Raw genomic sequence first — 25,087 nt, forward strand, 5'->3', positions numbered from 1 at the left:
TTCTCCATTTTCCCTGCAGGAATATTTTTACTGTTTAAAATGTTTTTGTTGTTACATTACTTTTCTTTAAGACCTATTGGAAATAATTTAGTGTTCTACTAGGGACAGGTCAGAAAAGTAAAGTTACATTTTCTTTATACTTCGGTATGAGGACTACATCAACACCAGGAGTTTATTGATTAAGGCAACTCTGGTGTTCTATCATTAATTGGCAAGTCAGGGGTAGCAAAACCTAAGGTTGTCATAAAAAACCTATTTGAATAATCTAATGAAGAAAGCTGGAGAAACATTTTCTTTAAAACTGAACCTGTTAAACAAAATATACCAGGAGAAAACTATTATATAACTATTAAAAGAAAATGCTGATTTTCTGAGAAATTTTAAAGTTTATCCAATAAACCCACTACAGGATCAAATATTTCTATACAGTATAATGAATTTTATTAACTATGATAAATACTAGAAACCGTACAATCTTAAAAATTACAAAATTTCTATATTTCCTTGGGGTAGAAGTCCTACACATTTCTATAAGATTTTCTTCAGGGTTTGTTCTTTGCTAATAACTTGAATACCACTGTTCTACTAATACAATACTCAGTAAAGAAACACCCAACTTTCCTAGTTCCTGGATGCCCCACTGATAAAGAGCATCTGCTTCATTATGAAGCTGTGTCCATTTCAACTTTTTCTATTAATATGGATATGCATGGCCCAATTACCTAGAATTATGGAAGGGATTTTGAAAGTAAATCTGTACACCCTGTGATTTATTAACTACAGTAATATACTAACACCATAATGCAAGTAACAAATCACTACAGCATCCCAATAATGGGATAAAGTTAAAAGAAAAATCTACACCGTGGCCTTAGTAAAGCTCCCACCAAAAGTATCTTAAACAAGGAAAATCTATTGGAAGCTGGGCTGCCTGGCAACCAGAAGATGGTTGCTAAGCTGCACTCCTTTAACATGCCATCATGAATGCTAGTGCAGTGAAAGAATAATTTGGTATGAACAAAAGCCTCTAAAAGAGACTGGGACTTAAGTGCGTCTGGTTTACCCTCCGAGAACAATGCAGCTGCCAAGCCAATCTGGAAGCTCCGACAGCATTGTTCTGCAAACCCCACAATCTGCTCTGACTGCAGGAAGTGCACTGAATGGCAACAGTTTTGATCTCCCCTGAAAAGTTTTGGTTTTGCATAAGTTGCTGTTGTGAGATAATTCAAGATAATGACTTGCTGACCAAATTGCTGAGTCGCGAACTAGGGAATATTATTTTTAATATTGAGGAGTTTTGTTGTGTGTTTGAGCTACAGGACCTGTATTGGACATGATGAATACACAGAAAATAGAGACAGTGAAAAACATGAGAATGAAATTTCTGATTCAAGGATATATGGATTTTGTTAATTTTCACTTTTCAAAGTGACAAACCCAGGTACTGCAAAGATTTGAAACAGAAAGTGAGGCCGCTCTAAAACTGCATTCCAGTCAATCTTCTATTTCACCTGCAGTCTAGTATTTGAACAAGGCCCAGTGGCAGCACTGAGGCCGCTCTTCTGTGTACTTCAGCACATGGCTATAGTGATTAGGCAGGGAGATGTGCATGTTCAGTGGCTTCTGTAATATTAAGCCGTCTAATAGTTAACAAACATGAACACTTTCAACTCGAGACAATTCATGTCATTTGTACATACTATTTAAATAGTGTTTTATAATATTTTTCAATAATGTTTCTCAATGTTAAAAATAAATAGGTTTAAATTAACATCTGAAATAACCTGATTTGTAGTGACTGAAATGGTAAAGATTTGGATTTTAAAGCTTCAGTCTGTAGAACACTTTGATCAAGTTGTAGCTAGAAAAAAGTTGCCAAGACTTAATAAGGCATTTAAAAACAATCCAGAATTTGACACTATCTTAAAATTATTCAGTAAAAATTTAAATGTTAGCCTAAAGACTTAAAAAGAGATACAAATAGTAATAGAAGATGCAAAGCTTACAAGGAGTTAACATGCAAAACTACAGAATAAAGAATGCCATGATATTTACTTCTGTTCAGCCTCTTAACAATGACTAAGTTTTCAAAAGAAAAAGACTCACCAGAATGTGTTACTTATCATAGGTAATAAATAATATCTTTTTCTTAATTTCTAAAATATGAATATTCAGTCAAACCCAAGCTTATGTAAGTATTCATAAAACTCAAATAAAATCCGCTAGTAAGGGTAACTCTCCTCTGTTCATGCAAAAGCAGAGTCCAAGTGTCACAGGCAAGGCAAACCAGTTTGTACTTCCAGAGTCGCTGGAAAACTTTGAGAAGAAATTAGAAACTTTGTATCACAGAGGCATTATACATATATATTCTTGAACACAAAAGGTACTGGGCAAAGATAAAATAATCTAAAAGATGTTTCCAGTTTCAACAACCCATAGATTACCTCTAGATATTATATATTATATCAGAAACTCATTTTTTTCTTGATAAATACTACCTACTAAAAAATTAAGTAATAGTATTTGTTGAAAAAGAATGAATTATGCTATTTTTGTCGATGATGATTTTGAAAAACTCATTTTTTGTCAAAAAATAACTGTAGTGGCTAAAAGCAGGTTTAGGACATAAAGGGTACTGGCCTGAAATTTACTGCATATACTGGAATTCCTCTAGTGAAAGGACTGAAAATTCTCAATTAGATAACTTGGATAACAACTCACCTCGAACCAGGTAAAGCTAGTGTAGCATTCTAAAGAGCACAGTGATCAGGAATATTAGACCACAAACTTGTTACATCCAATTATTTGTTTGTAAAGTTACAATGCCATGAAAGTAGGTTTTGGTTGTTATCCAAATGGCTATGCTGTGAGAACAATGAAAATAAAATAATGAATATGTAATAAATACCGACTGCTATGGTCTTTGCGTGTTTAATTACCATTGTATTTGAGCGAGCACTGTTGTCCTCATCTCTCTAGCTAACAAAGGAAGGATGTCCCTTTGAACAGATTGGTTAATGTTCTGGGGCAACAGATGTCTACTGGAACTGCAGGAGACCAGCAACTGGTGGCCTGCCTATCTTCTGAAAACTTTCAATAGACTTATGCATATGTTCACACAATAGGGCATGTGGTGGAAAGGAAAACCTCTCTTTAACCCTTTATGTTCTTCTCCCCATCCCACCACTGCCCTGAACTGACTCCTCACTTCCCCATTACAGAACTCTTGAAAGTAACTCAAATGGCACCTTCAATTTAATATCTGAAATTAACACAAGAGGAAAAGAGGTAGGAGAGAGGAAATAAATTCTACATGAATACTGAAATTGTTGACAAGGCAACTGAATGCTTAATCATCGTCTCTAAAACCAGCTGTTGGAAACACCTATCAGTATCAATCCATCTCTGCAAACTAGACTCTTAACACAATAGAAAAATTGACTGAATCTGACCAGCATTTCACAGGAACTAGCTATGGCAGTGATGCCTTAGGAAACATAAGCATTTGACAAGATAAAAATCTAAATTTGTTGTTTAGCACGATATTAGAACTTCCTTGTAACTTGTCTTAAGCTCCAAATTCTTGTGTGTAATGCTCATGGCTTGAAAGCATTCATGAAGCTACAAGTAATTATTTGCAAAATCCCCAAACATAAAAATAAAAAACTCAGCTTCACAGATATATTTTTACATAGAGAACCAGATTCTCTGGTATACTGGCACTAACACATTTGCATGTTTTCTTTTGTGGTGCTTCCTAGCCTTCACAGAGATGAAATTATAGCCCTTACAGCAAAGTTTAACTTCCAAAGCACTAAGTAGCAGATACTCACGTTAGCAGGAAAGTACAAAGACATTGGTTTCTGTGGCAGCTTCAGCAGTAACAACACAATTTTAGCTGCAGACTTCCAGGCAGGCAAGAAGAACAATGAGTGTTGAACAGATGGAATGGCAATGTCTTTGCTTAACCTATTACCGAGTGGAACTCCAGCCAATCACAGGCCAGAGAGCTCACAATTAGTTAGGCAGGCAGATGCAAGGCAACCTCAGCACCCTGCGTCAGGTTCGTAGGTTTCTAAGATAAGCAAGTTGATGTCATTCTTGGGTCTGCCCCGGGCAGCATGTGTATTAACAAGGGGTGTGCAGCAACAATAGGCCATACAAAGCTGACTAGCAGGCAGCTGCTCTCTGAGAGCAGTCATTAGGGAGCAGGCTGCCAACAAGGAACACCTGGCTTGGGCAGACCAGCCTTTCCTCCTTGTTTTTAATGCATGAAAACAAAGAAAGCAATTCTATTTTAAAGCAGGAAAAGTTGCATGTTTCCAAAAAAGTTGAGGCTATATGCTAGTCTATTAGTGTTTCATTTTTCTTTGAGAGATAAAGAAAATAAGGTGTGTCAAAGTAGTACTTAATTATTGCAACAATCTCCTTTAATAAGGGAGTGACCGGTGAAATGAGGCAGAAGGTTAGAGTCGATCTGTTTCTCTGGCAATAGTGGAGAATCTGCACTTTAAAGTATCTGTTAGAAAGGAGGTGGTGTCACACGCCTTTAATCCCAGCACTCGGGAGGCAGAGGCAGGCGGATTTCTGAATTCAAGGCCAGCCTGGTCTACAGAGTGAGTTCCAGGACAGCCAGGACTACACAGAGAAACCCTGTCTGGAAAAAACAAAACAACAACAACAAAAATATCTGTTAATATATTACAATATAATAAAACTTAAAGAGACCTGGTGAAGATTGCAAAGTAAAAGGCTTATGAATTTACAAATAGAATTCATTTTAAAAAGCGAGTTCTCTAGAAATGTAATAAAATAAAATACTAATTTAGTCTAAGTTTGTGAAAACAAGTAATGTAAAGTATAAATTTAACAAAACTAACTTCAACTTAAAATCATCAGGCCAGCCCAGATGAACTATGCCAAATAGCAATGTAAAACCCTCTTTTTTTTTTTTTTTTTTTTTTTGGTTTTTCGAGACAGGGTTTCTCTGTGTAGTTTTGCGCCTTTCCTGGAACTCACTTGGTAGTCCAGGCTGGCCTCAAACTCACAGAGATCCGCCTGGCTCTGCCTCCCGAGTGCTGGGATTAAAGGCGTGCGCCACCACCGCCCGGCTAAAACCCTCTTATTATAGATACTGGCTAGCCATCTAATTAAATAAAAGCAAAATCTTTCATAACATACTTGCTAAAATGTATTTCATAAAATTTTAAAGTTGTAATACTCAAATTTAAGTTCAGAATATATTAATACTAAAATGAAATACTGGGATAATTTTGAAGGACATCTAAAGTACACTTAATAAGTACCTCTAATTTACTTCTATGTTACACGTGACAGTGTTTATAATCCTATTTGCTTCTGAGTGCTGCATAGGCTATATCTTGAGTGAGCTAGGATTATGAAAACATTTAATCCAAATGTTAACACTACAAGGCATTGTAGTATTTCCTTACTGAGAAAAATCTACAGCTACTCTTACTTATGTGATGTAGACTACTCTTTTGTGTAGTGTAGAACCAATACACACACAAGCATGGGCAGACATGCACAGCTACACACACACACACACACACACACACACACACACACACACACACACACACACACTCCCTTTTCACTGAAATGCAAATAAAATTCCAGTATAGGCCAAGAACTGCTGATTTATGCAAAGCTCAGACTTCAAAAACCAAAAAACCAAAAAAAAAAAAAAAAAACCCACAAACTATGATCTTGAACTCAAAAGATAGAAAACTGAAGTACTCCAAACAATGTAAGACAACTTCCCTTCTCACACATCAACAGCGGTTGTTCACAGTGGGACCATTTGTGAAAACTTAGGAAGAGAAAGTTCTAGTTTGGGACTTCTGCCTTTGTCTTTTTCGAGTCCACTCAAACACCAATCAGACTTTTCTCTAGTTACAAAATGAAAGAAAGATCTATTTCATACACTTAAAATTTTCAGCTATCTCACCAAAAACATTCCTCCTGCTCACTAAAAACTTGAAATTAGTTTCCAGAAAGAAAACAAAGTATGATATTGTAGGTCATTGTTCGTGTCCATGGATGTTTTCCCTCAACAGAACTTAATATTTTACTGGTTTGTTGTTCCACATGTTAGAAAAGTGAGTGTGTGTGTGTGTGTGTGTGTGTGTGTGTCACTGTGAGTATGGAGATCAGAGAACAACTTTCTCCAGTTGGTTTTCCCTTCTACCATGGAGGTCCCAGTGTTCAAACTCAGGGTGTCAGGCCTGGGAAGCTCCTTCACCCACTAGGCCATCTTGTCAGCTCTGTGACAATATTTTTTAACAAAAAGTAACTGCTAGATTCTAGATGTCATATTAATTTCCGAGGTGAGAACTATTCTTTTTCTGCCAAGCACTGTAGCAATATAGCAGAAGCAGTTAAACTTGTGATGTAATTTCATTAGCCCACTGAAAATCAAGATAAAGTATCTCTATTGTCACAGTTTATTGTAAATTACTATGTCAAGTACACAGAATGCAAAACTTCACTTTGGGGTAAGCATATGAGTGTCACAGAATTGAGGAAAATTAAAATTTATCTCTGCCTCCCTCCATTTCCAGAGCTCTTTTAAAAGGTCAAAAAGGTATCAACTCTGAAAGCAATAAGCCTAATCAGATAAAAATGATGAACACAGCATAAATCTATGCAAAGTAATTACAGCTATAACCAAAAATACCTAAATTGCAAAGCACTGACTAGAAGACACAGTGAGACCAGCACTTAAGTATTTCTATTAAGGCCTTTTTCTGTTGTTTGTAAAAGGAAACCACCTAGTATGAATGGACAGTCTCTTTCTTTATCACTTGCTGCCATAGTTACTACTTTACAGCTTTAATACTGCAGCAGGAAGAATCCCAAAGAAGGAAAACTACCCCAGAGCACAGCAGGAAGCCTCATCTACAGCACTGGATTAAGCTTTTTTGCAAACAGCAAATAAAGGCAGTGATCTGAAAAAGCTAATCAGATCCTGCTGTGATATTTAGACCCTCTCCGTTGCTAGTATTGGATAATGTTAAGCACATTAAAACATCTGTAGGTGAAAAGGGCCCAGTGTGGCATTTTCAGTCACATGTCACATAGGCCTGCCTAGTTCACTTCCCACTGCAGGACAAATACAAACAGCTGTACCTCATGAGCTCTGTTTGGGTCATTGCAAAAAACGACTGCACATATATGACAGAAATAAAACAAAATAACAAAAGGAAAAGGAGCCAGCATAGCTCTTGGTACTCTTTACGATCTCTCAATGCAAAGGGTGGATCTGACATTTGAAAAGCAGTCCTTGTACATGTTCTGAGGCATGAAAGGGAAACAAGTGTGCTTTGAGGCTGTGTTTGGAAGCAAGTCTCTTGGCCAGAGGTGACTCAAATTGACTTTCTGTTACCTTTCTCTTTAATACATGAGCACTCTTGATCGCAACAGCAGTATCATGAAAGATTACTATATCAAAATTCCCCAATCGTGCCCCTAAAGTTACAAGATATAGTTCTTGCTAAAATTTGTTATTATTTCTCAAGGTTTTAGAAAATGAACTAACCAAACATAAACGATACCTTACATACATAGTGTAAAAAGATGGAACTGATGAATTGGGTACTCATAGCCATATCTGAGTCTATTAGGAAGGCATGAGATGTTCCATACATTAAATTATTTTTCTAAGTGTTATCTGAAATGTTGAATCACAACACTGATAATACTGACTATATGAACTAAATACAAATTATTGTAGATCTGCATAGTATCAACTAAACTCACAGGGTCAACTGTATCAAGAGCTGATAAATATAACTTTTTTTTTTTTTTTTTTTTTTTTTTTAGGTTTTTCGAGACAGGGTTTCTCTGTGTAGCTTTGCGCCTTTCCTGGAACTCACTCTGTAGCCCAGGCTGGCCTCGAACTCGCAGAGATCCGCCTGCCTCTGCCTCCCAAGTGCTGGGATTAAAGGCGTGCGCCACCACCGCCCGGCTGATAAATATAACTTTTTATATGCTGATCCTAGCACGTTCCCAAAAAAATCATACATTCTCCTAAGTTCTTTTGTCCAGTGAAAACCAGGAAGAGGAGGCATACGATGAAAACTTCAACATTAGTTCATGTTTGGATATGGCCCTAAATATAATCCATCCAAAAAAAAGTAATAGAAAGTATATCTTGTATATAACACCAACTGTGAGAAGAGATATGAACTGAAACCAGAATCTTCTATTAAGGTAAATCATCAAATATAAATGATTTTGTATTAAACAAAGCTCATAACCTGAGAAAAATACTCATATTGGCTGGCTAGCAATATACTAAGAGGCCAGATGTAGTGGCACCTACCCATAGTCTCAGCACTCAGGAGGTGAAGGTGGGAGAATCCCAAACTGGAGGCCAACTTAACCTACAAATACCTCATCCCAAAGAGCAAAGTAAGAAAACAACAAAAAATACACTAATACATTATAATACAGATGGAAACAAAACCTGATGGAAAGAGCCCTGCTGGAACAGTGCAGATTTCAAATTCCAAACACATCCTCTGCTCCCACTTTCTTCAATAAGATAGTTGGCATTTCTCACTGTTAAGTTAAACATTGTTGGCAGATAGGGAAGTAGGTTAAAATTATCACTGATACATCTTCCTCTACAGCCACAAAATAAGCCAGTACTGTATTAATTCAAAAAAACTTTACCAATTCATACCAAGAATGAAATATCAAAAATCTTTAGTATAAGATTTACTCGCCCCTAAAAATAATACACAATACCAGCATTAAAAAAAAGCAAAAAGAAAGAAAAAAGAGTAAGAAACAAGGTGTGGTGGCTCGTATCTGTGATCCTAGCACTTGGTAGGTAAAATGCTGAGTTAAGGCTGACCTGGGCTTCAGAATAAGATGTCTCAACAATTAAACAACACACTAAAAAATAATGAATGTATATGAATTTAATCTTTGCCCACAGGAAAAACAGACTTCTAAAGAAAAAGAAATTTAAAAAACAGGCTTATGCTGGCTAGTTTTATGTCACTTGATGCAGACTAATCATCTGAGAGATGGGAATCTCAATTGAGAAAATGCCTTCCTAAAAATCAGGCTAAAAACCCTGTAGAGCATTTTCCTAATTAGTGATTGATGTGGGAGGGCCCAGCCCATTGTGGGTGGTGCCATCCCTGGGCTGGTAGTCCTGGGTTCTAGAAGAAAGCAAGCTAGTCATGAAGCAAGCCAGTAAGCAACACCCCTCCATGGCCTCTGCATCAGCTCCTGCCTGCAGGTTCCTGCCCTGTGTGAGTTCCTGTTCTGACTTCCTTTGATGATGAACTGTGATATGGAAACCAAATAAACCCCTTCCTCCCCAAGTTGCTTTGGTCATAGTGTTTCATCGCAACAATAGTAATCCTAAGACAAGAATCAAAGAAAGAACTCAACATGTACGCCTTTTGCAAGGCCAAAGACAAGGACAGAACTCGGGGTTTGACTTGTCATGTTTCTAGAGCACTTTCATCTGATGATTCTGGACAGGCTATTCAAATTCCCGAGACAGTCTTAGTAGTGCGGTTTTGGGTCATGAGCTAATCCTTTCATTCAATCAGCGTGGTCTGGGCTGTGATTGGCAGCTCCCTCAGAACTGTATGGAGTATGCTGAGAGTTCATCTGATGAGGTAGTATTAACAAAAACAAAGGGAAGAAAATGGTCAGTAATAACATTAAATCAAAATAACCCACATTTCAGGTTAATTTTTATGTTTATAAAACAAAAATACACATGCAACAGTGTACCACCTTGGAACACAGCACTGGTTTGCTTTCACATCTGAGCTGTGTGATGGCTCTCACCTGCTTAAAGGACTCCATGGGGGCAGTAGTGCCTTTTAGAAACTATTCACCTTCTGTCAACTTCTCAGCTGCTTCATTCAGTTAAGTTCTAGTTAATGAATTCCTAGTTGTTTCTCTCTTCTCAGCGCTGCCCTCTGTACAGACATGAATAACCTCCAGGTAGGCAAAGCGTACCCTCCTCTCAGGCTTAGAAGACTTGTTTCTTAATGCATCTCCTTAATTACCCCTAAGTGTCTTCCTGACAGTCATTGCCAATGACATCACTCTCCGGCTAAACAGATAAGCAGCTTCAAATCACAAGTTGCTGATGGTTTTTGTCTTCTAGACTATGATCTGGGCTTCCTCTGGTTCTATTATCTTATTTCTCATTTCACTTATAGGGAAGAGACAGCAAAAGCAAAGGTACAGATGTTAAAAGGTCTGCCTTACTTCTCCCCATCACGTCTGTCATTCAAGGCTCACTTCCCATAAGATCTTCTTAGACTTTAATGATCCCAGCTCCTTTGAACATCTATAGCATGAGTAGTCTAGACTGCACTATTTATGAAACAGGTGAGCTTCTGGAGAGCATAATTTGTCTTCAGTTACGCCTGTGTACAAATGATTTAGCATGAGCAGTGTACTAATACCTGAAGATTCTTCAGTAAAAGGGTAATCATAAAAACAGGTCTTTGCCAATTTGAATACAGAAACGCTACCGTTATTTTATTTCTATATGACAGAGTGAGCATGTCAAAGTAGGGCTAACACTCAAGGAAGCCCAAGACTCCTCGTGCTGAACACTCCTCTGCATTCCTGGTTATGTGGCCTCCACTGGGGTAACACTGCAGCTCTGTCTTTTCCCTGGAGTGCAACTGACCTGATATGTAAATCTAGCAGGAGCTCTTTTAAAAGCTACATGCATGTCTGTTATTCTTTTGTATTAATTCCACATGGCATACTAGTTAAAGCTGATTAGTGAAACAGGTCACAAAGAATAATCCTAACTTTCAAAATCAAAGGCAGTTCCATCATTGATGTCTGTCTGTAGCACTCAGCACTATCTGAAATTTCAGGCATCCATCAGGGTCTTAGAAAGTATCTTCAACAGACAATGGGAGACAGCTGTATTTCCTGTGGGAGGAAATGGCTCAGTATTCTCTAGTTAATTATTTGTGGGAACTTTATATGACAAAGCTACAGTGAATCACAAGAATCCAGTGTAATTGCTCTCCTTCTTGAAAATTCTTCTAGCCCTATAATTTTTTAATACCAGCTTCCCTCTAAACTGAGTATGTCCTCAGTGTCTTGCAAGAAGGATGCTGCAGGGTCAAAGTTCATCCTCTTGTCTTACAGCACAGTGTGTATGGAGGGGCAGGGGAGGTGACAAGGACCGGGAACTAAGGCCAAGGAAACCAGAGTGTTAAAGGGCAGTGCTCCTCAAAACTTGACACTGCATTTGAACCAAATGAGGATTCTGGAGTTTCTGATTTAAACAGCCCACATTTTAGTATGTTCATAAAGGCCGTGGGTCCCCAGGTTGCAGGTCATAGAAAGAATCTGTCCTTTATTCTGAGGTGGCAAACTATAGGGGGTTTTGGATAGAGAGGTGCCAGGCCAGTTCCATATCGTAGCGTACAAACTTGGGCTTATTTGCACCATGTTCCATTGATCTTTTTCTATTTCTGTAACTTGGACAATAAATGAAAAACTTGATTACAATAGATTAGGTACGCTATATGTACAAGTCTCTACTGCTCTATTTCTCCTGGTTCCAATTCCATATCCTGGCCGTGGTTGTATGGACATGCTTCCATGTGTTGGTTGTTTTGACAAAGTTTTTAGCGAGAGCTGTTGAGAACTTCCTGGGGACCCTGCTGCTGCAGCACTTCTGTGAGTCCAGGGAAGTTGGCTTTGTTTTTTCAACAGGGTCCTTTATGAGGTCAAAGGTGTCTCAAGAAAGTTGTCTTAGAACATTCTGCTGTTTTGTTTTCTTCTCCTTATGTTTTCTGACGAGCTATTGTTGGTACCTTAGAAAACACTTGAGACATGAAACTTCAGTGAACTACAACTCAACTTGTCCTTTAGTGTTTCCCCGTGACCCTTGAGTGTTCCAGGTATATAGATCAGATTGCATCTTCCCAATCAACTCTTACATCTGCATCACAACTTCTGACTAGTTGTACTGTAATATTAAAGAACAATGTGCATGCACATGCATGAGTGTGTGCTGACCCCGATACCCTATAGCATGATGGCTGGGTTTTTAAAATGCTACATATGACATAAAAATATAGTTACATATATGCATACATTTGGTGGAAGATTATATTTACTAATAATTCACTAACAGAGAACATGTGTGTGTTTGACTATCTACCTACTTATCTATTGACCTACCTAAGGTCTTGGGCAAATTAATTTCTTCATGCCTAGGTATCCCCAGTTGTAGAAAATAAAGGCATATAATATGGTTATTTTGAAAATTAATGATCAAACCCTTAAAATAGTGTTAGATGCATAATAACCAGTCAGTAAGTATTAGTTATATTAATGCATATCACATGCATGCCATACTATGTATAGCCTTGCAAAAATCAGTTACACAAATACATTCTCTCCTTTATCAAAAGTTTAGGAAAAAGCAAGGAATGCTGATTGCATTAAAATGATCTATTAAGCAGATCACATACTAGAGGCGGAGATAAGAGGGTCATGAGTTCCAGTACCCTAGACTACATGGTGAGCTCCTACCTCAACACCAAACATTATCATGTACGTTTTTATTTAACTCATTATTATGAATATGTTACTAGACTATCTAATATAAATATGAGGGGAGGACTTGTCATTTTCTATAACTTATCCATTTGCAACACATGGGCCCCAGTATTTGCTGACTTAAACGAGATATGGTTAGTTTATTCAACAGTATCTCTCAATGGCCAATGCCACAAAAATGAGTGAAACCACTTGTTCCTATTTAGGTGCTGCTATTTCTAAAGATGATTCACTGGTATTCTGAAGTTTGTCTCTGAATGCTTACTATAAATCCTAGGGTATAGTTAACTGCAGCATGGAATCTAATGAGAAGATGAACAAGGTAAGAATAAGTTATAAATTTACAATGTATAGATGTAACACACAATAGCATGTCAATGCTCTGTCCCGAACTATCCTAGTACCTACAAGTTACTCATCATCTCTCAGTTCAACATGATTGCTAGAATAGGGTTGTTGCACGGACCAGTGGAATTAATACACATCATAACTTGTAACAGTGCCTGTGACACAGTAAAAGCAGAAACATGTACTTTAAAATGCGTGTAAGTGAAACTATAGTACGAAAAAGTAGAAATCTTGACTTACAGTATTTATATTCTCAGTGAACTAATCGTAAGGGTTCTCTCTTTATAGAATTAAAAAATAACATGCAGGCGAAGGCTCTCATTGGGTCCCACTCACCACCTCTTTAAAGAGCCAAGAAATCAAATAGCTTATACTATTTATTTACATTCAAATGGAAATAATTCTAAAGTTCTCTCCTTATTAACTAATTAAGAAGAAAGAACATCATTCAGGAACAGCCTATTATTGCATCTCACCAGCTGTTCTTACCCTGTTTACAGAACCGCAAAATCAAATGCCTCAGAGTTCACATACCCTATTATATTCCTTTGTTCATGATATCACATCACATGGACTTATGAACAAAAACAATCCAGAACTATGTTTCTCCAGGGAAAAAGATATGACATTTAGTTCAGAAAAGCCAAAGATACAGTTTTTGTTTGTTTGTTTGTTTTTTGGTAAGAAACACCAAAATTACATGGCCAGAAAAGACTTCAGCTGGTGATGCTAATTACAAAATGTTAGTAGTACCTGGTGAAAAAAATGTATGAAAATTGTTGGCAATCAGTAATTTAGAAGAAATATATTGATTTACTGGTGGGCAGGAATAATGGAAAAGATAGTAACTGGGCCAGGTGTAGTGGTACAAGCCTTTAATCCCAGCACTAGGGAGGCAGACACAGGTGGATCTCTATGAATTTGTAGTCAGCCTGATCTACATAGTGAGTTCCAGGCCAGCCAAATCCATAGTGAGATCTGTCTGAGGGGGAATGGGGAAGACTGGCAGAAAGAATGAATGAAATTACAATTACAAGATATATTACAAGTGCCTAAAAGGAAAGCAGTGTTTTTCGAGGGAATAGCACACGACCATTTGTTTCAGTTTAGTGATACAGATGGTAGATATTAACATTTTCTTTAAAGCACACAGCTGTGATAGACCAAGAGCAGTCATTCCTCCTACCTATGCATGGCACCATCTCATTAACCTTGGCATTTCTAACCACAGAAGTTCCCTAAAGCAATACATTGCTATTTGCCACACTTTTCCGTTAGCTTTGTTCATGGGCCTACAAATTAACTATTGAAAAGTTAAAGCCATAGTAATTCCCTCAGATATTACTACTGAATAAAATAGTGTATTTAAAAATATCCCTAAAGAATCATTTGACTTGCAAAAAATTCAACAATGAGTAGTTTGTTTTATTAATAGTCATTTAACTGAAATTCAGAACATATAAATTATATATGTTAGCTAGCTGATTAAACTATTGCAAGTCTGTTTAAGTAACATAGTTTTAAAGTAATACTTTGATGACAAGTGAGAAAATAACATGGTCCACAATTAGAAATTCAAAGCAAACGGGAAGTTAAGCCAGCGTCGAATAAGTTCATCATTTCATTTATTTGCATGCCTGTCATGAGAAAGAGATATGCTAAGTGACTCAGACAGGTCATATAGGTGAATATAGCTCTTGAAAGTTTCTCTCTCTCTCTGGTGTGTGTGTGTGTGTGTGTGTGTGTGTGTGTGTGTGTGTGTGTGTGTGTGTGTGTGTCTTGTGCACGTGCGACCTTTCGGGGAATCAATGGAACATATGTTAAGAACTCTTGGATATAGTTCAATGGTAGATTGCTTGCCTAGCATGCATAAGGCCCTAGATTCAATTTTTGCACAGAAAAAAAATTAAGTGTGCATACTTCAGTAGAGATGACATATGTTTGGTAGGAAAGGATTAAACTACAGAAACATTTCTTTTTTAAGGGGATGGTAGGAAGGGATAGGAATAGTTTCAAAAGAAGGAGTCACCTGTCCCTCCCCACTTTTTGAGGTGGGGACAGGAACCTTAGAGGAGGAGTATCTCAGCAATTAAAGGTGAGTACCTGTGTCTGAATGGATGCACGCATGCATGGGACTAACTGAACGAGTACCCAAAAAAGAGGGACATCTGTGAAAGGGGGATAAGACTTGACTGTCAGGAAAGCAATGGCCCCTGGGATCCTTTGCTAAAGCTAGTCTTCCACCCTCAATTCTATACGTCTTTCAAGGTTCTGCATGATGCAGGGGCAGGACCAACTGGGAGTGGAGAGTGAGGCAAAGAAGGCCTGTCAGGGAATCCAGGCTTCAGGAGACAAGGTTAAGTGCTTGCTCTGCCTCCTTCCCTAGCCCTTCTCTGACCTCTCAGCACTTCGGATACTCAGGCTTCATGCTGCCATCTACCAGCCCACAGCCACCTTCCTTACCTCTGCCATGATCTTTCGTACCAAAAATCAAAACTCCCCAAGAAAGGTCAGTGAGTGTTAGAATCCTTGCATGATTCAAAGAATTAGGCATTTAAGTGTGAAGGTTCTTGAGATACAGCAGAGTAACAAGAACAGCTTACTAAACCACATCTTAGGGCTGCTCCTGGTCTCTGGACCTCCTTGGTTCCCTGAATCCCCCTTCCTCTGCATTAGTGGGGGTGGGGGGTGGAATAGAAATAGCTTATCTCAGTCTCTTATGTAAAAAATTAAAAAGCATTCACTAAGGAATACAGGGTTAGGGTTTGCTAACTGCATTTCTCACTTTTAACAAGTTTTAGCCCACTGGAGTTTGGTAAACAATGCCTAAAGACTATGGGGGAAACAATGATTTGGTAAGTGAATGTGTCTGTAAGGAACCAGTATTTGTAAAATAAGTAGCTGAGCATTTTACTTTACCTTCTAATTTTATCTTTTAAAGAGATAACAAATGTAACAAACTGAGTAAGAGGCCATTCCATATTAAACATATAGTCACATATAACATTCTAATCACTTTACTCATAAAATACATTTTCATAGCATGTAATTTTTTTACTTGAGGCACCACGTTAACATTGAGAAGTTTTGCATTTTCGAGCATTTCTGATTTCAAATTACAGGATGCCCACATTACCATGCTATGTATAATGAGAAGCTGTTCATCGTAAAGAATGACAGCTAAGGCTTGAGTGCTTCAGTGTACATCATCAGTCCTTCCCAAAGTCATCTCACATGGTCACATCAGGACAACCTGTTATTGTCACCGTTTGGGAGGCAGGAAAGTGACTCAGGGAAATGAGAAAGAAACTTGTCCCCCATCACACACATACCATGCAGCAGTACAACAGGGAGGCAGACTCGGGCTCCCTGACTATAAAATGAGCTGGTGGCACTACGGCCACTCACATCTAGCAAGTCAACAAGGCCGTGTGAAGACTCCATGCAAACAATGATGGGTGCGTAGAAACGAATATTCCTACACTAACAGGGTGCTAATCAGTGTAACTTCTCTAGAGGTCAGCTGCCTGATCACTATCAGAAAATGGTTTAAAATACAGGCTGGGGAGATGATTCAGCAGTTAAGAGACCACAGTTTCCAGCACTCACCAGGTGACTCACAACTGCCTCCAACTCCAGCTCTAGGGCATTTTGGTGTTCTCACCTGGCCTCTCAAGACACCTGTACACTTGTGTGCATACACTCACACAAACACACACAGCTAAAATAACAAAAATAAAAAATAAACTCATATGTAGCACACTTTGGGCACAGATCCCTATACAGACATTTGTCCCACAACTGTATTATGGGGAAACTGATCAGAATCTGTGTGTCCAGAAATGTACCCATTTCTTTCAGGCTTTCCTAGTTGCTAGCATACAATTTTTCCTAATAGGCCACAGTAATTTTTTTTTAATTTTGTGTTATCAGTTGTAAAGTTTCTTTTTTCATTTCAAATCTTATTTGACTCTTTTTTTTTAAATCAAACCACACTATTTGAATATGTTCAATGTCATCCAGGCAGTAAAAATAATCCCTGAAAGCAGTGGTTCTCAACCTTCCTAATGCTATGACCCTTTAGCACAGTTCCTCATATTGTGGTGATCTTCAATCAGAAAATTATTTTTTTCAGAAAATTATTTTTGTTGCTACTTCATAATTGTAATTTTGCTACTGCTGTGAATCATAATGTAAATATCTATGTTTTCTGATGGTCTTAGGTGACCCCTATAAAAGGGTCATTCTACCAACAAATGGGTCGTGACCCACAGGTTGAGAACCTAACATTTTAATTATCTCTCAGGGAGAACTATAGGTGTTTTCATAATTATTTTACACCTTTTATATGTTTGACAAATATGATAAAATATATGCCAAAATATTAAACTGAAAACTTAAGTTTAAGAGATAGGTTGAAGTGGTAAAATAATAATAATAATTGAAATGGAGTTTAGAGAACACTCCTCTTAGCCAGGCAGTGGTGGCTCACAACTTTAATCCCAGCACTCAGGAGGCAAAGACAGGTGAATCTTAGTGAGTTCAAGGCCAGTCTAGTATACAGAGTGAGTTCCAGGACAGCCAGGACTGTTTCAGAGAGAAACTCTGTCTTGAAAAACCAAAACCAAAAGAAACAAACAAACCAACCCACTCTTTATTTGAGACAATTTTCCCTATGTATGTACCCTTGCTAACTTTAACTGACTTGGAACTCATGACTTCTGTGTTACTCAAGGCACTTTCGTCTTAGCAAAAAAAGGACTAACATATGTCATCTAAATAGACCATTTATTGTACAGTTCAAGTTGTTTTTATAGCTGTACTAGTCATCTTAAAATTAAGTAATTCCTAAGATCAACTCAGGCCGAAGAAAATGACACAAATATTTTAAAAGGGTAAGTTACATGAGATGGCTTCAATTATATGAGCAAACCATTCAATATATGAATGTAAGTGTATGAAACAATGAAAATAAATTTTGAAGTAAAAGCCAAGATCTGAAACAGACTAACTCACAGAATAGGATAAAATTAAGCCCACATAATTTTGAATAGGAAATGAGTACAGATGACTAAGAACAAAAACTAATTTTAGCTTCATCCTAAAAGACATAAAGTAATAGAGTTAAAGGACTTTTTAAAACCCAAAAATATAAGCTTACATATTTCTAACAATAAAAGCTTGATTTTACAGAAGTTTTACATCTGGCAACTTCAATTACTCTCAATACAACTAAGAGCCAGGGATTAAGTAAAAAACAAAATAAATAAATAAAAGCTCCTATCCAATCAAACCAATGATAACTGTTAAATGTTTTTTTCTTACTAACTTAATGCCTTGTCTAGCATTTTTCATTCATTTAAAATTTTTATTACATTTATTTAGAGAGAGAGAGTGTGTGTGTGTGTGTGTGTGTGTGTGTGTGTGTGCATGTGAGTGTGTGTGTGTGTGTGTGTGTGTGTGTGTGTGTGAGAGAGAGAGAGAGAGAGAGAGAGAGAGAGAGAGAGAGTACATGTATTGTGGAATTATCTTTTTGTACACTGTGACAATGTGACCCTCTGACTGCTTTAATAAAAAGCCGAACAGCCAATAGCTAGGCAGGATTTCCAGACAGAGAGGATGCTGGGAAGAAGAAGGGAGATGCCAGGAGATGCAGAGGAAGCAGCATGGGCAATACTGAGTAAAGGTAACAGACTCACGTAAAAGAACGTAGATTAAAAGATATGGATTAATTTAAGTTATAAGAGCTCATTAGAAACAAGCCTGAGCTATTGGCCAAGCTTTCATAATTAAGAAGTCTCAATGTTGTGAGCTGGCTGGTGGGCAGAGAAAGACTTGCTGCACACATGCCATAAAATGCTTGTGGAGACTGGAGGACAACCTGTGAGAGTTGGTTCTCTCCCTAGACTGTGAGGGTTCTTGATTCAGGACATCAGTCTTGGAGGAAGCAAGCACCTTTGCACACCAAGCCATCTCACCTGCCCTCATTTATTATTTTGTACCAGTAAAAGCAAGGCTACAAAGTAGACAATGTTTGATGGGTAGAAACAGAAATAAAATTTATATTCTTACTTAGGGTAAGAGCCAGAAAAATGACAGGGCTAGAGCTAGTCTTTTCCATACAATATGAATCTTCATTCCTCAACCTATACTATCAGAGCAGCCTCTACCAACTGTGTCCAAACTTCTGACACACTGACACACAACATATTTGCAGGGCTTGAGAACTACACAATGAAGTTACCAAAAATAATGCAAAACAAATAAAACCTCATTTGAAGCAAGTCTAGAGTGTTGTATTGGGCTCCATTCTTAGCCATTCTGGGTCTCATGTAGGTAGCAGGCAGGACACACCCACTAGGCCTTCTGACACTGACTTTTTAGGTATCAGGTTAGCTTGCTATCATTTAGTTTCAAAATGCAGAGCTGATATCATTTGCAAATTAGAGAAAGTGAGTGACAGTATCACTGAGTAGCTACTAACAAATAGAGAAGACAATATCACTGATGTAGTCAACATAATTAATTCTTCACACTTCCCACATTTAACACAATCTGCATAGCTACTTAAAGAGTGAATCTCTGTCAATTGGACCAAAATTCTTAACACCTCTAGCTATCCATTTCATGTGCACACTCCAGTGCTCATGGGAGGTCACAGGACAACCTGTAGGAGATAGTTCTCTCCTTCCACCTTGTGGAAGGAATCAAACTCAGGTCATCAGGCTTGGCAGCAAGTTCTACCAGCTGAGCCATCTCACCAGCCCAACTGTCAAACATTTTTCAAGTTACCCTTTAATTAAAGCATGATGAAATCAGCCTTCTTACTCTGTTAGTGGGATTACAAATCAATACAACTTGTGGTCAAAATGTATTATTTTCAATCATTGTATTTAGAAATACATTCTTAAACCACAGACATTGAAAACATATTTTTACTGCGATAGTCAATCAAACCATTATGATTTGAAGTTTTATGATACTGAAATTTTAGGAAAACACAAATGTCCGAGAGCAGGAGGATGATTACATAAAATAACATTGTTAGAAAGAATATTTGAAGTATTGTTAATACAATAAGTAAAATCTTGATGCACACTATTATAGGAACTGGAAGGGGGATTCAACTCCTTAAATAATATAACTCCAAGTATGAGAAAGTGTTCTGCTGTCTTAAAAACAAACTCCCAAGGATGATGCTATTGCATTGTTTCACCTTCACAATAATATGCAGGATAATATACTAGGTTACAGAGACTTTAATACTGTCTCAACAAAGATGCAGCATGACTAGGTTGGAAACCCTCACTCTGTCAATGTTAACTACAGTTGAATGCTGCAGGGAGTGAGGCTTATCAGCACTTAAGAGCAGTAAGTTGTTTTGGAGTAACTGATACACTGCAGGTCAGCACCAGGCTCGCAACAGTGGGAGGCTAAACCTGGAGTCCTCCTTCAGTGTTCAGTGTTCACTCATTTGGTACTGTCCTTCCAAATACAAACCATCCCACATGACCACCACATGTCCAAGACAAGCCCCTGCACTTTCCCTGCAGCCTGCTAGGGCATGGCTCTCAGTACTAGTTACTTGAGCCTAATTTTGAGGCCTTCCACAGAATCTGAATTTTCCACTTCTTCACTCACAGCACATAGGGACTTCCACGAAGTATTATGTCCTACCTGTTAGTAAGAAGTCCTCTAGAGGTTAGGGCCCTTACTCCAAACCTAAATAACTATTGAACAATGAAACAACTTCCAATGAGCAATAACTGGCAGGTCAGTTTGTTACTTCACAGTCTAAAAAGATTTTTTAAAAATTCTCTCAACATCTTTCTTTAAAACTTCAAATCAGAATGAAAGAACTCTTCTAAGCTTAGATAAAAACCAAATCACCAAGCAGGTATCCACAGCAACACTTTTAGACATATACAGTAGCTACATGCAAGGACCATTGAACTCTGCTAGAAAGACAGCAAGGTAATTCAATTTCAGACTAGAAAAAATGTTTTCGAGGTACATATTCTAGTAACCGTTTGGGCTCCAATTTGGCAGTTGTAGCCCACTAAAACATCTCCAAAGAAGCCCAAAATATAAAACAGGATTTATTTATTTATTTTGGTTTTTCGAGACAGGGTTTCTCTGTGTAGCTTTGCGCCTTTTCCTGGAACTCACTTGGTAGCCCAGGCTGGCCTCGAACTCAGAGATCCACCTGGCTCTGCCTCCCAAGTGCTGGGATTAAAGGCGTGCGCCACCACTGCCCAGCCAAAACAGGATATTTTTATTGTGATCATCTAAAAAAAAAAAATGGTAAAGGAAAGTGACTAATAAAAGCTCCCTTCAGCACATAAACATTCCAAGTTCTATTTCCCATCCTTTAATATTTTCCATTATACTGAAATAGCTCCATTAGGCTTCCATTATTATATATAAGTTAAAAATATTGATCTCTTGGTTGTCATTCAAACTGGGTTATGGGATACAAACCAGCGGTAGAAAACCTAGCCTATAGGAGGTCCAGAGTTCAACCCCAAATATCAAAAAGAAAAGAAATGCTCATTTACTTTGTTTATAATGTTTCCTGGTTTTGTTTTGTTGCTTGTTTGGAGACAAGGATGCATACTTTATAGCCCTGGCTGGCCTAGAACTTGCCATGGGGAGCAGCCGGGCCTAAAACTCAAGAGATCTGCCTGTTTCTGCCTCCCAAATGCTGGGATCAGAGGTGTGTGTCCTCTTCTTAATGGTCAGACAGCAGAAGAATTGCAACTTACTTTGAAAGTAAAAGTGATTTTAAAGGAAAACATTCCAACATGGATTCAGATGCAACAAAACAGACCATTTTGATGTCTTTACGGTACCTTCAAGTAGACAGCTATAGAATAATGAACTGCAAGAAAAGATGTGAACAGAAAGTATCTGGAAGATGCCTGGTCCTGGGCTCAGACCAACAATAAGATTGGTTTTTAATAAATCTTTAGTGAAGCTATTTATTCCAAAGAGACACCAAGATTAAGAAACTGTAAGCAAAATTAATTATACATGTAAGAGACTAAATAAACTTAAGTCATGCCCTTTACCCATGATTTTGTTTGATACATCCTCCTATCCAGCCCTGGCTAGCCTCGAACTTAGAATCCTGTTGCTTCAGATGAGTGCTGGGATCACCGGCCTGTGCTGTGTCCCACTGCTCCTAGCTGTGATCTTTTAATACGTCTTGGAAAGTCAAAAAATAAAGTGTTTGAGGCATGTCTCCTGTTTTCTGTTTATATTTGAAGTAGAGAATGAAAATCTCAGTAAGGAAATGAGTGAAGAACTGTACAACTTTCTCACATTTCTAAATATACAACGCTTAGGCCCAATTATCTTTTCATCTATTCTAAGGCGGTTTTTAAAAAAAAAAAAAAAAAGAAGAAGAAATCTGAATCAATAAGCGTCTGATGGAGCTGGAGATACTCCAAGACCGTCTTGCAACCAATAGGAGAACTTTCCCTAAATGTGGATTACGGTTTCATCTCTTTTATCACAAAACTGAGAACACAACCCCCACCTCGGAGTGTTAACGGATACCCTAAACAGCAGGAAGCCCAGTTAAAGAGTAATCAGGACTGGGAAGCAACCGCTGTTTGTAAGGACTTAGTAAAGGATGAAACAGTTTAGGGCAGAAAAGCGGGATTCATTTCTCCAAGTTAAGGAACACCTTGTCGCGCGCAGGGAGTTAAAAAAAAAAAAAAAACGAGCCTAGCTGAAATGGATGCGGGCTTTGGGCGGGAGGCTGAGGAGCGGGGGACCACGGGGACGAAGGGTGAAGGGTTTGCCCTAGGACCCGCCGGAGGACGGCTGGAAAGGATGGCTAATGAAAGCGAATGGCGGGCGGGCTGCATGGAGATGCCGGGTGATGCCTCACCCCACCCGCGGCGCGCGAGGGTCCGAGCGGCAGGATCACAGCGGAGGGTCCGTTTCCCTCGGCGGCGCCCGGGCCCGCCTCCATCTTCGCTGGCGGTGGCCCTCGGGCGGGCGGGCGCCCCTGGACCGGCGTTCTAGGCCGCCGGGCCCGGCTTCACCTCGCCCGGATTCCCCGCGGGGCCGGCGCCGCCCGCGGGCAGGATGCGCTCGGCTTTCCCGCTCCGCGTTCCCGAGCGGCGGGCGCTGGGCCACTCGACCTCGGGGGTCGGAGCCGCCTGGGCCTTGGAGTTCCCTGAGCGCGGCCGCTCCGGCCCCGGCGGATCCTGCGCTCGGCGCTCGGGCGCGGCCTCCCCGCCCCGCGGGCCTCCCCGCGCCGGCTGGCTCGGGAGCGTGGCTCACCGAGGACGGCGAGGGAAGGCGACCGCGGCCACCTCCGCCCTCCGCACACCCCGCGGGCCGCCGCGCCACCCACCTGCAGTGTCTTCTCCGCAGCCATCACGACATGCTCTGGAAGCCGGGCCGGCCGCGGGCCCCCCTCTCCGCCAGGCGGCCACCTCTCGCCTCAGCGCCGGGCCGCCGCGGCCGCCGCTAGGGCTCGGGCCGAGCGGGACGCTCCCCCATGCCGCCGGCCCGCCCGCCCGCTGGGCGGACCGCACGCCAGGGCCGCGGCTCTCAGGCGCCCCCGGGGCTCCGCCGCCCGCCGCCGCCGCCGCCGCCGCCGCCGCGCTCCTCGCTCGCCCGCTCGCCCGCCCGCCCGCCCCGAGCCGCTGCAGCCGCCGCGTGCCGCGTTCCTCCCCTCCGCTCTCCTGCCTTCCTTCGCCGCCACTGGAGCGGAGCTTGGCAAACCAGCACCTGCTGCTGGAGAACGCCGAGAACTGAAACAGGAAACCCGAAGCCAAGGGGGGGAAACCCGGGAGGCGTGGAGAGGGGTGAGGGGAGCTGTTGGAACCTGTCGGGCTCTACCCGAGCCTCCTCCCCTCCCGCGCTTTCCCCTCCGGGCCCAACCCTGGGGTCTCGGATCCCTCCTCTCCACTCCCCGGTTTTGCCCCGGACGGTGCCTCTTGAACTGGCCACATCATCTCCACCCTGCACCAGCTCCGATTATGCTCTGAGCAGTCAAGGAAATCGCATTGCTTTCTCAGGGCATGTTCCTTGTTGTTGACTTATTATTAATACCCTGAAATGGGGCGGGGGGGGGGCAAACAAAACACCACACCCTGCATAATAAAACTAGTAAGGGAATTTAAGCAAATGAAGCTGTAGGGATTTCACCCTTTGGGAAGGACTTCCTTCAGCTAGGGAACTGGCTTTGCTGGAAATGGCAATCACTTCGGAATTGAGGTTAAACCCAAGATAAGCTCAGATCTCTTTGGGCTGGGAGCAGGCAGCCCTGTGCACCGAGATGGACACGTGTGAATAGCTCTGAGCTCTGTTTCAGAGAAGTGAACAACACCTAGCACAATCTAGGTCAACTTCTCGGAAATGTTCCCATCATCTTATTCATCTGCTTATGGAAATGTTATCAGGAGTCTCACTTCTTGACCTTGCTGGATGCATCTAATTCTGAACAGGAGGAAAAGACACTAATGGACCATGTGCCGCCATCAGTAGTTTCCTTATCTCATGAAATTGCCACTATAGCCAGGTGAGGTAGGTATTATGACCCTGTTTATCGTCAGGCAATACAAGTTCTAAAATTTTACACAGCTTGAATAGAAGAAAGATCCCTATGTGTTACATACAAAGCACGTGTTTGTCTCAGGACTGGCCTTTGGCGCCTTTGATTACACTTCTCGCCTTTATTAGAATTGTTTCTTGCCTTTCTGAACTGTTTTCAATAGGACATAGATCATTTAAGCCTGGATCTCGGGCTACTTAATGTTCTAGCATTCATGATGTTTACTGAAGCTCGAACTGTAGAGTTTAATGTTTCTTTTCTTTTTACAAAAATGAAATTTGCCTTCGTGGCTCCGTTGAGCAGCACATCTAGCCCCATTGCACCTACTGCACTTTAAGTTTTGAAGAGGTCCCAGCTGAAAGCATCCTTACCAGGACGCCTGTGGACGTTCTCAGCCCGAGAGAAGAAAGTAGAATGCCTTAGCCCATTCTCCACTTTCAGCAGACCAGTCTTGGGGCCTCTATTCAATAAAATGGCAGACAGGAGGTTGGCGTCGGTGGTCCACAGTTTTAGTATCACATTGGAGACCCCTGGAAGACTAGCAATCTGCTCTCTGCAGCAGGT

At 40.1% G+C, this 25,087-nt stretch overlaps 1 protein-coding gene across 3 annotated transcripts in view; it reads right to left on the bottom strand.

The window, feature by feature from the left end:
* Positions 1–23,470, bottom strand: part of Zc3h12c (zinc finger CCCH-type containing 12C) — a 60,938-nt gene extending 37,468 nt beyond the window's left edge. The window contains exon 1 of one of the 3 annotated variants that reach the window (XM_052760335.1): positions 23,318–23,470. In XM_052760335.1, the coding sequence (XP_052616295.1) occupies positions 23,318–23,341 (24 nt within the window). In that variant the 5' untranslated portion in view covers positions 23,342–23,470. Of the gene's footprint in view, positions 1–3,833; positions 4,059–22,846; positions 22,946–23,317 lie in introns of those variants that run through there. The other 2 variants (XM_052760339.1, XM_052760337.1) reach the window with 2 other exon arrangements.
* Positions 23,471–25,087: the final 1,617 nt, after the last annotated feature.

The sequence above is a fragment of the Peromyscus californicus genome, unplaced genomic scaffold (genome assembly GCF_007827085.1).
Source record: "Peromyscus californicus insignis strain IS unplaced genomic scaffold, ASM782708v3 Scaffold_11__1_contigs__length_118956290, whole genome shotgun sequence".
Taxonomy (NCBI): domain Eukaryota; kingdom Metazoa; phylum Chordata; class Mammalia; order Rodentia; family Cricetidae; genus Peromyscus; species Peromyscus californicus.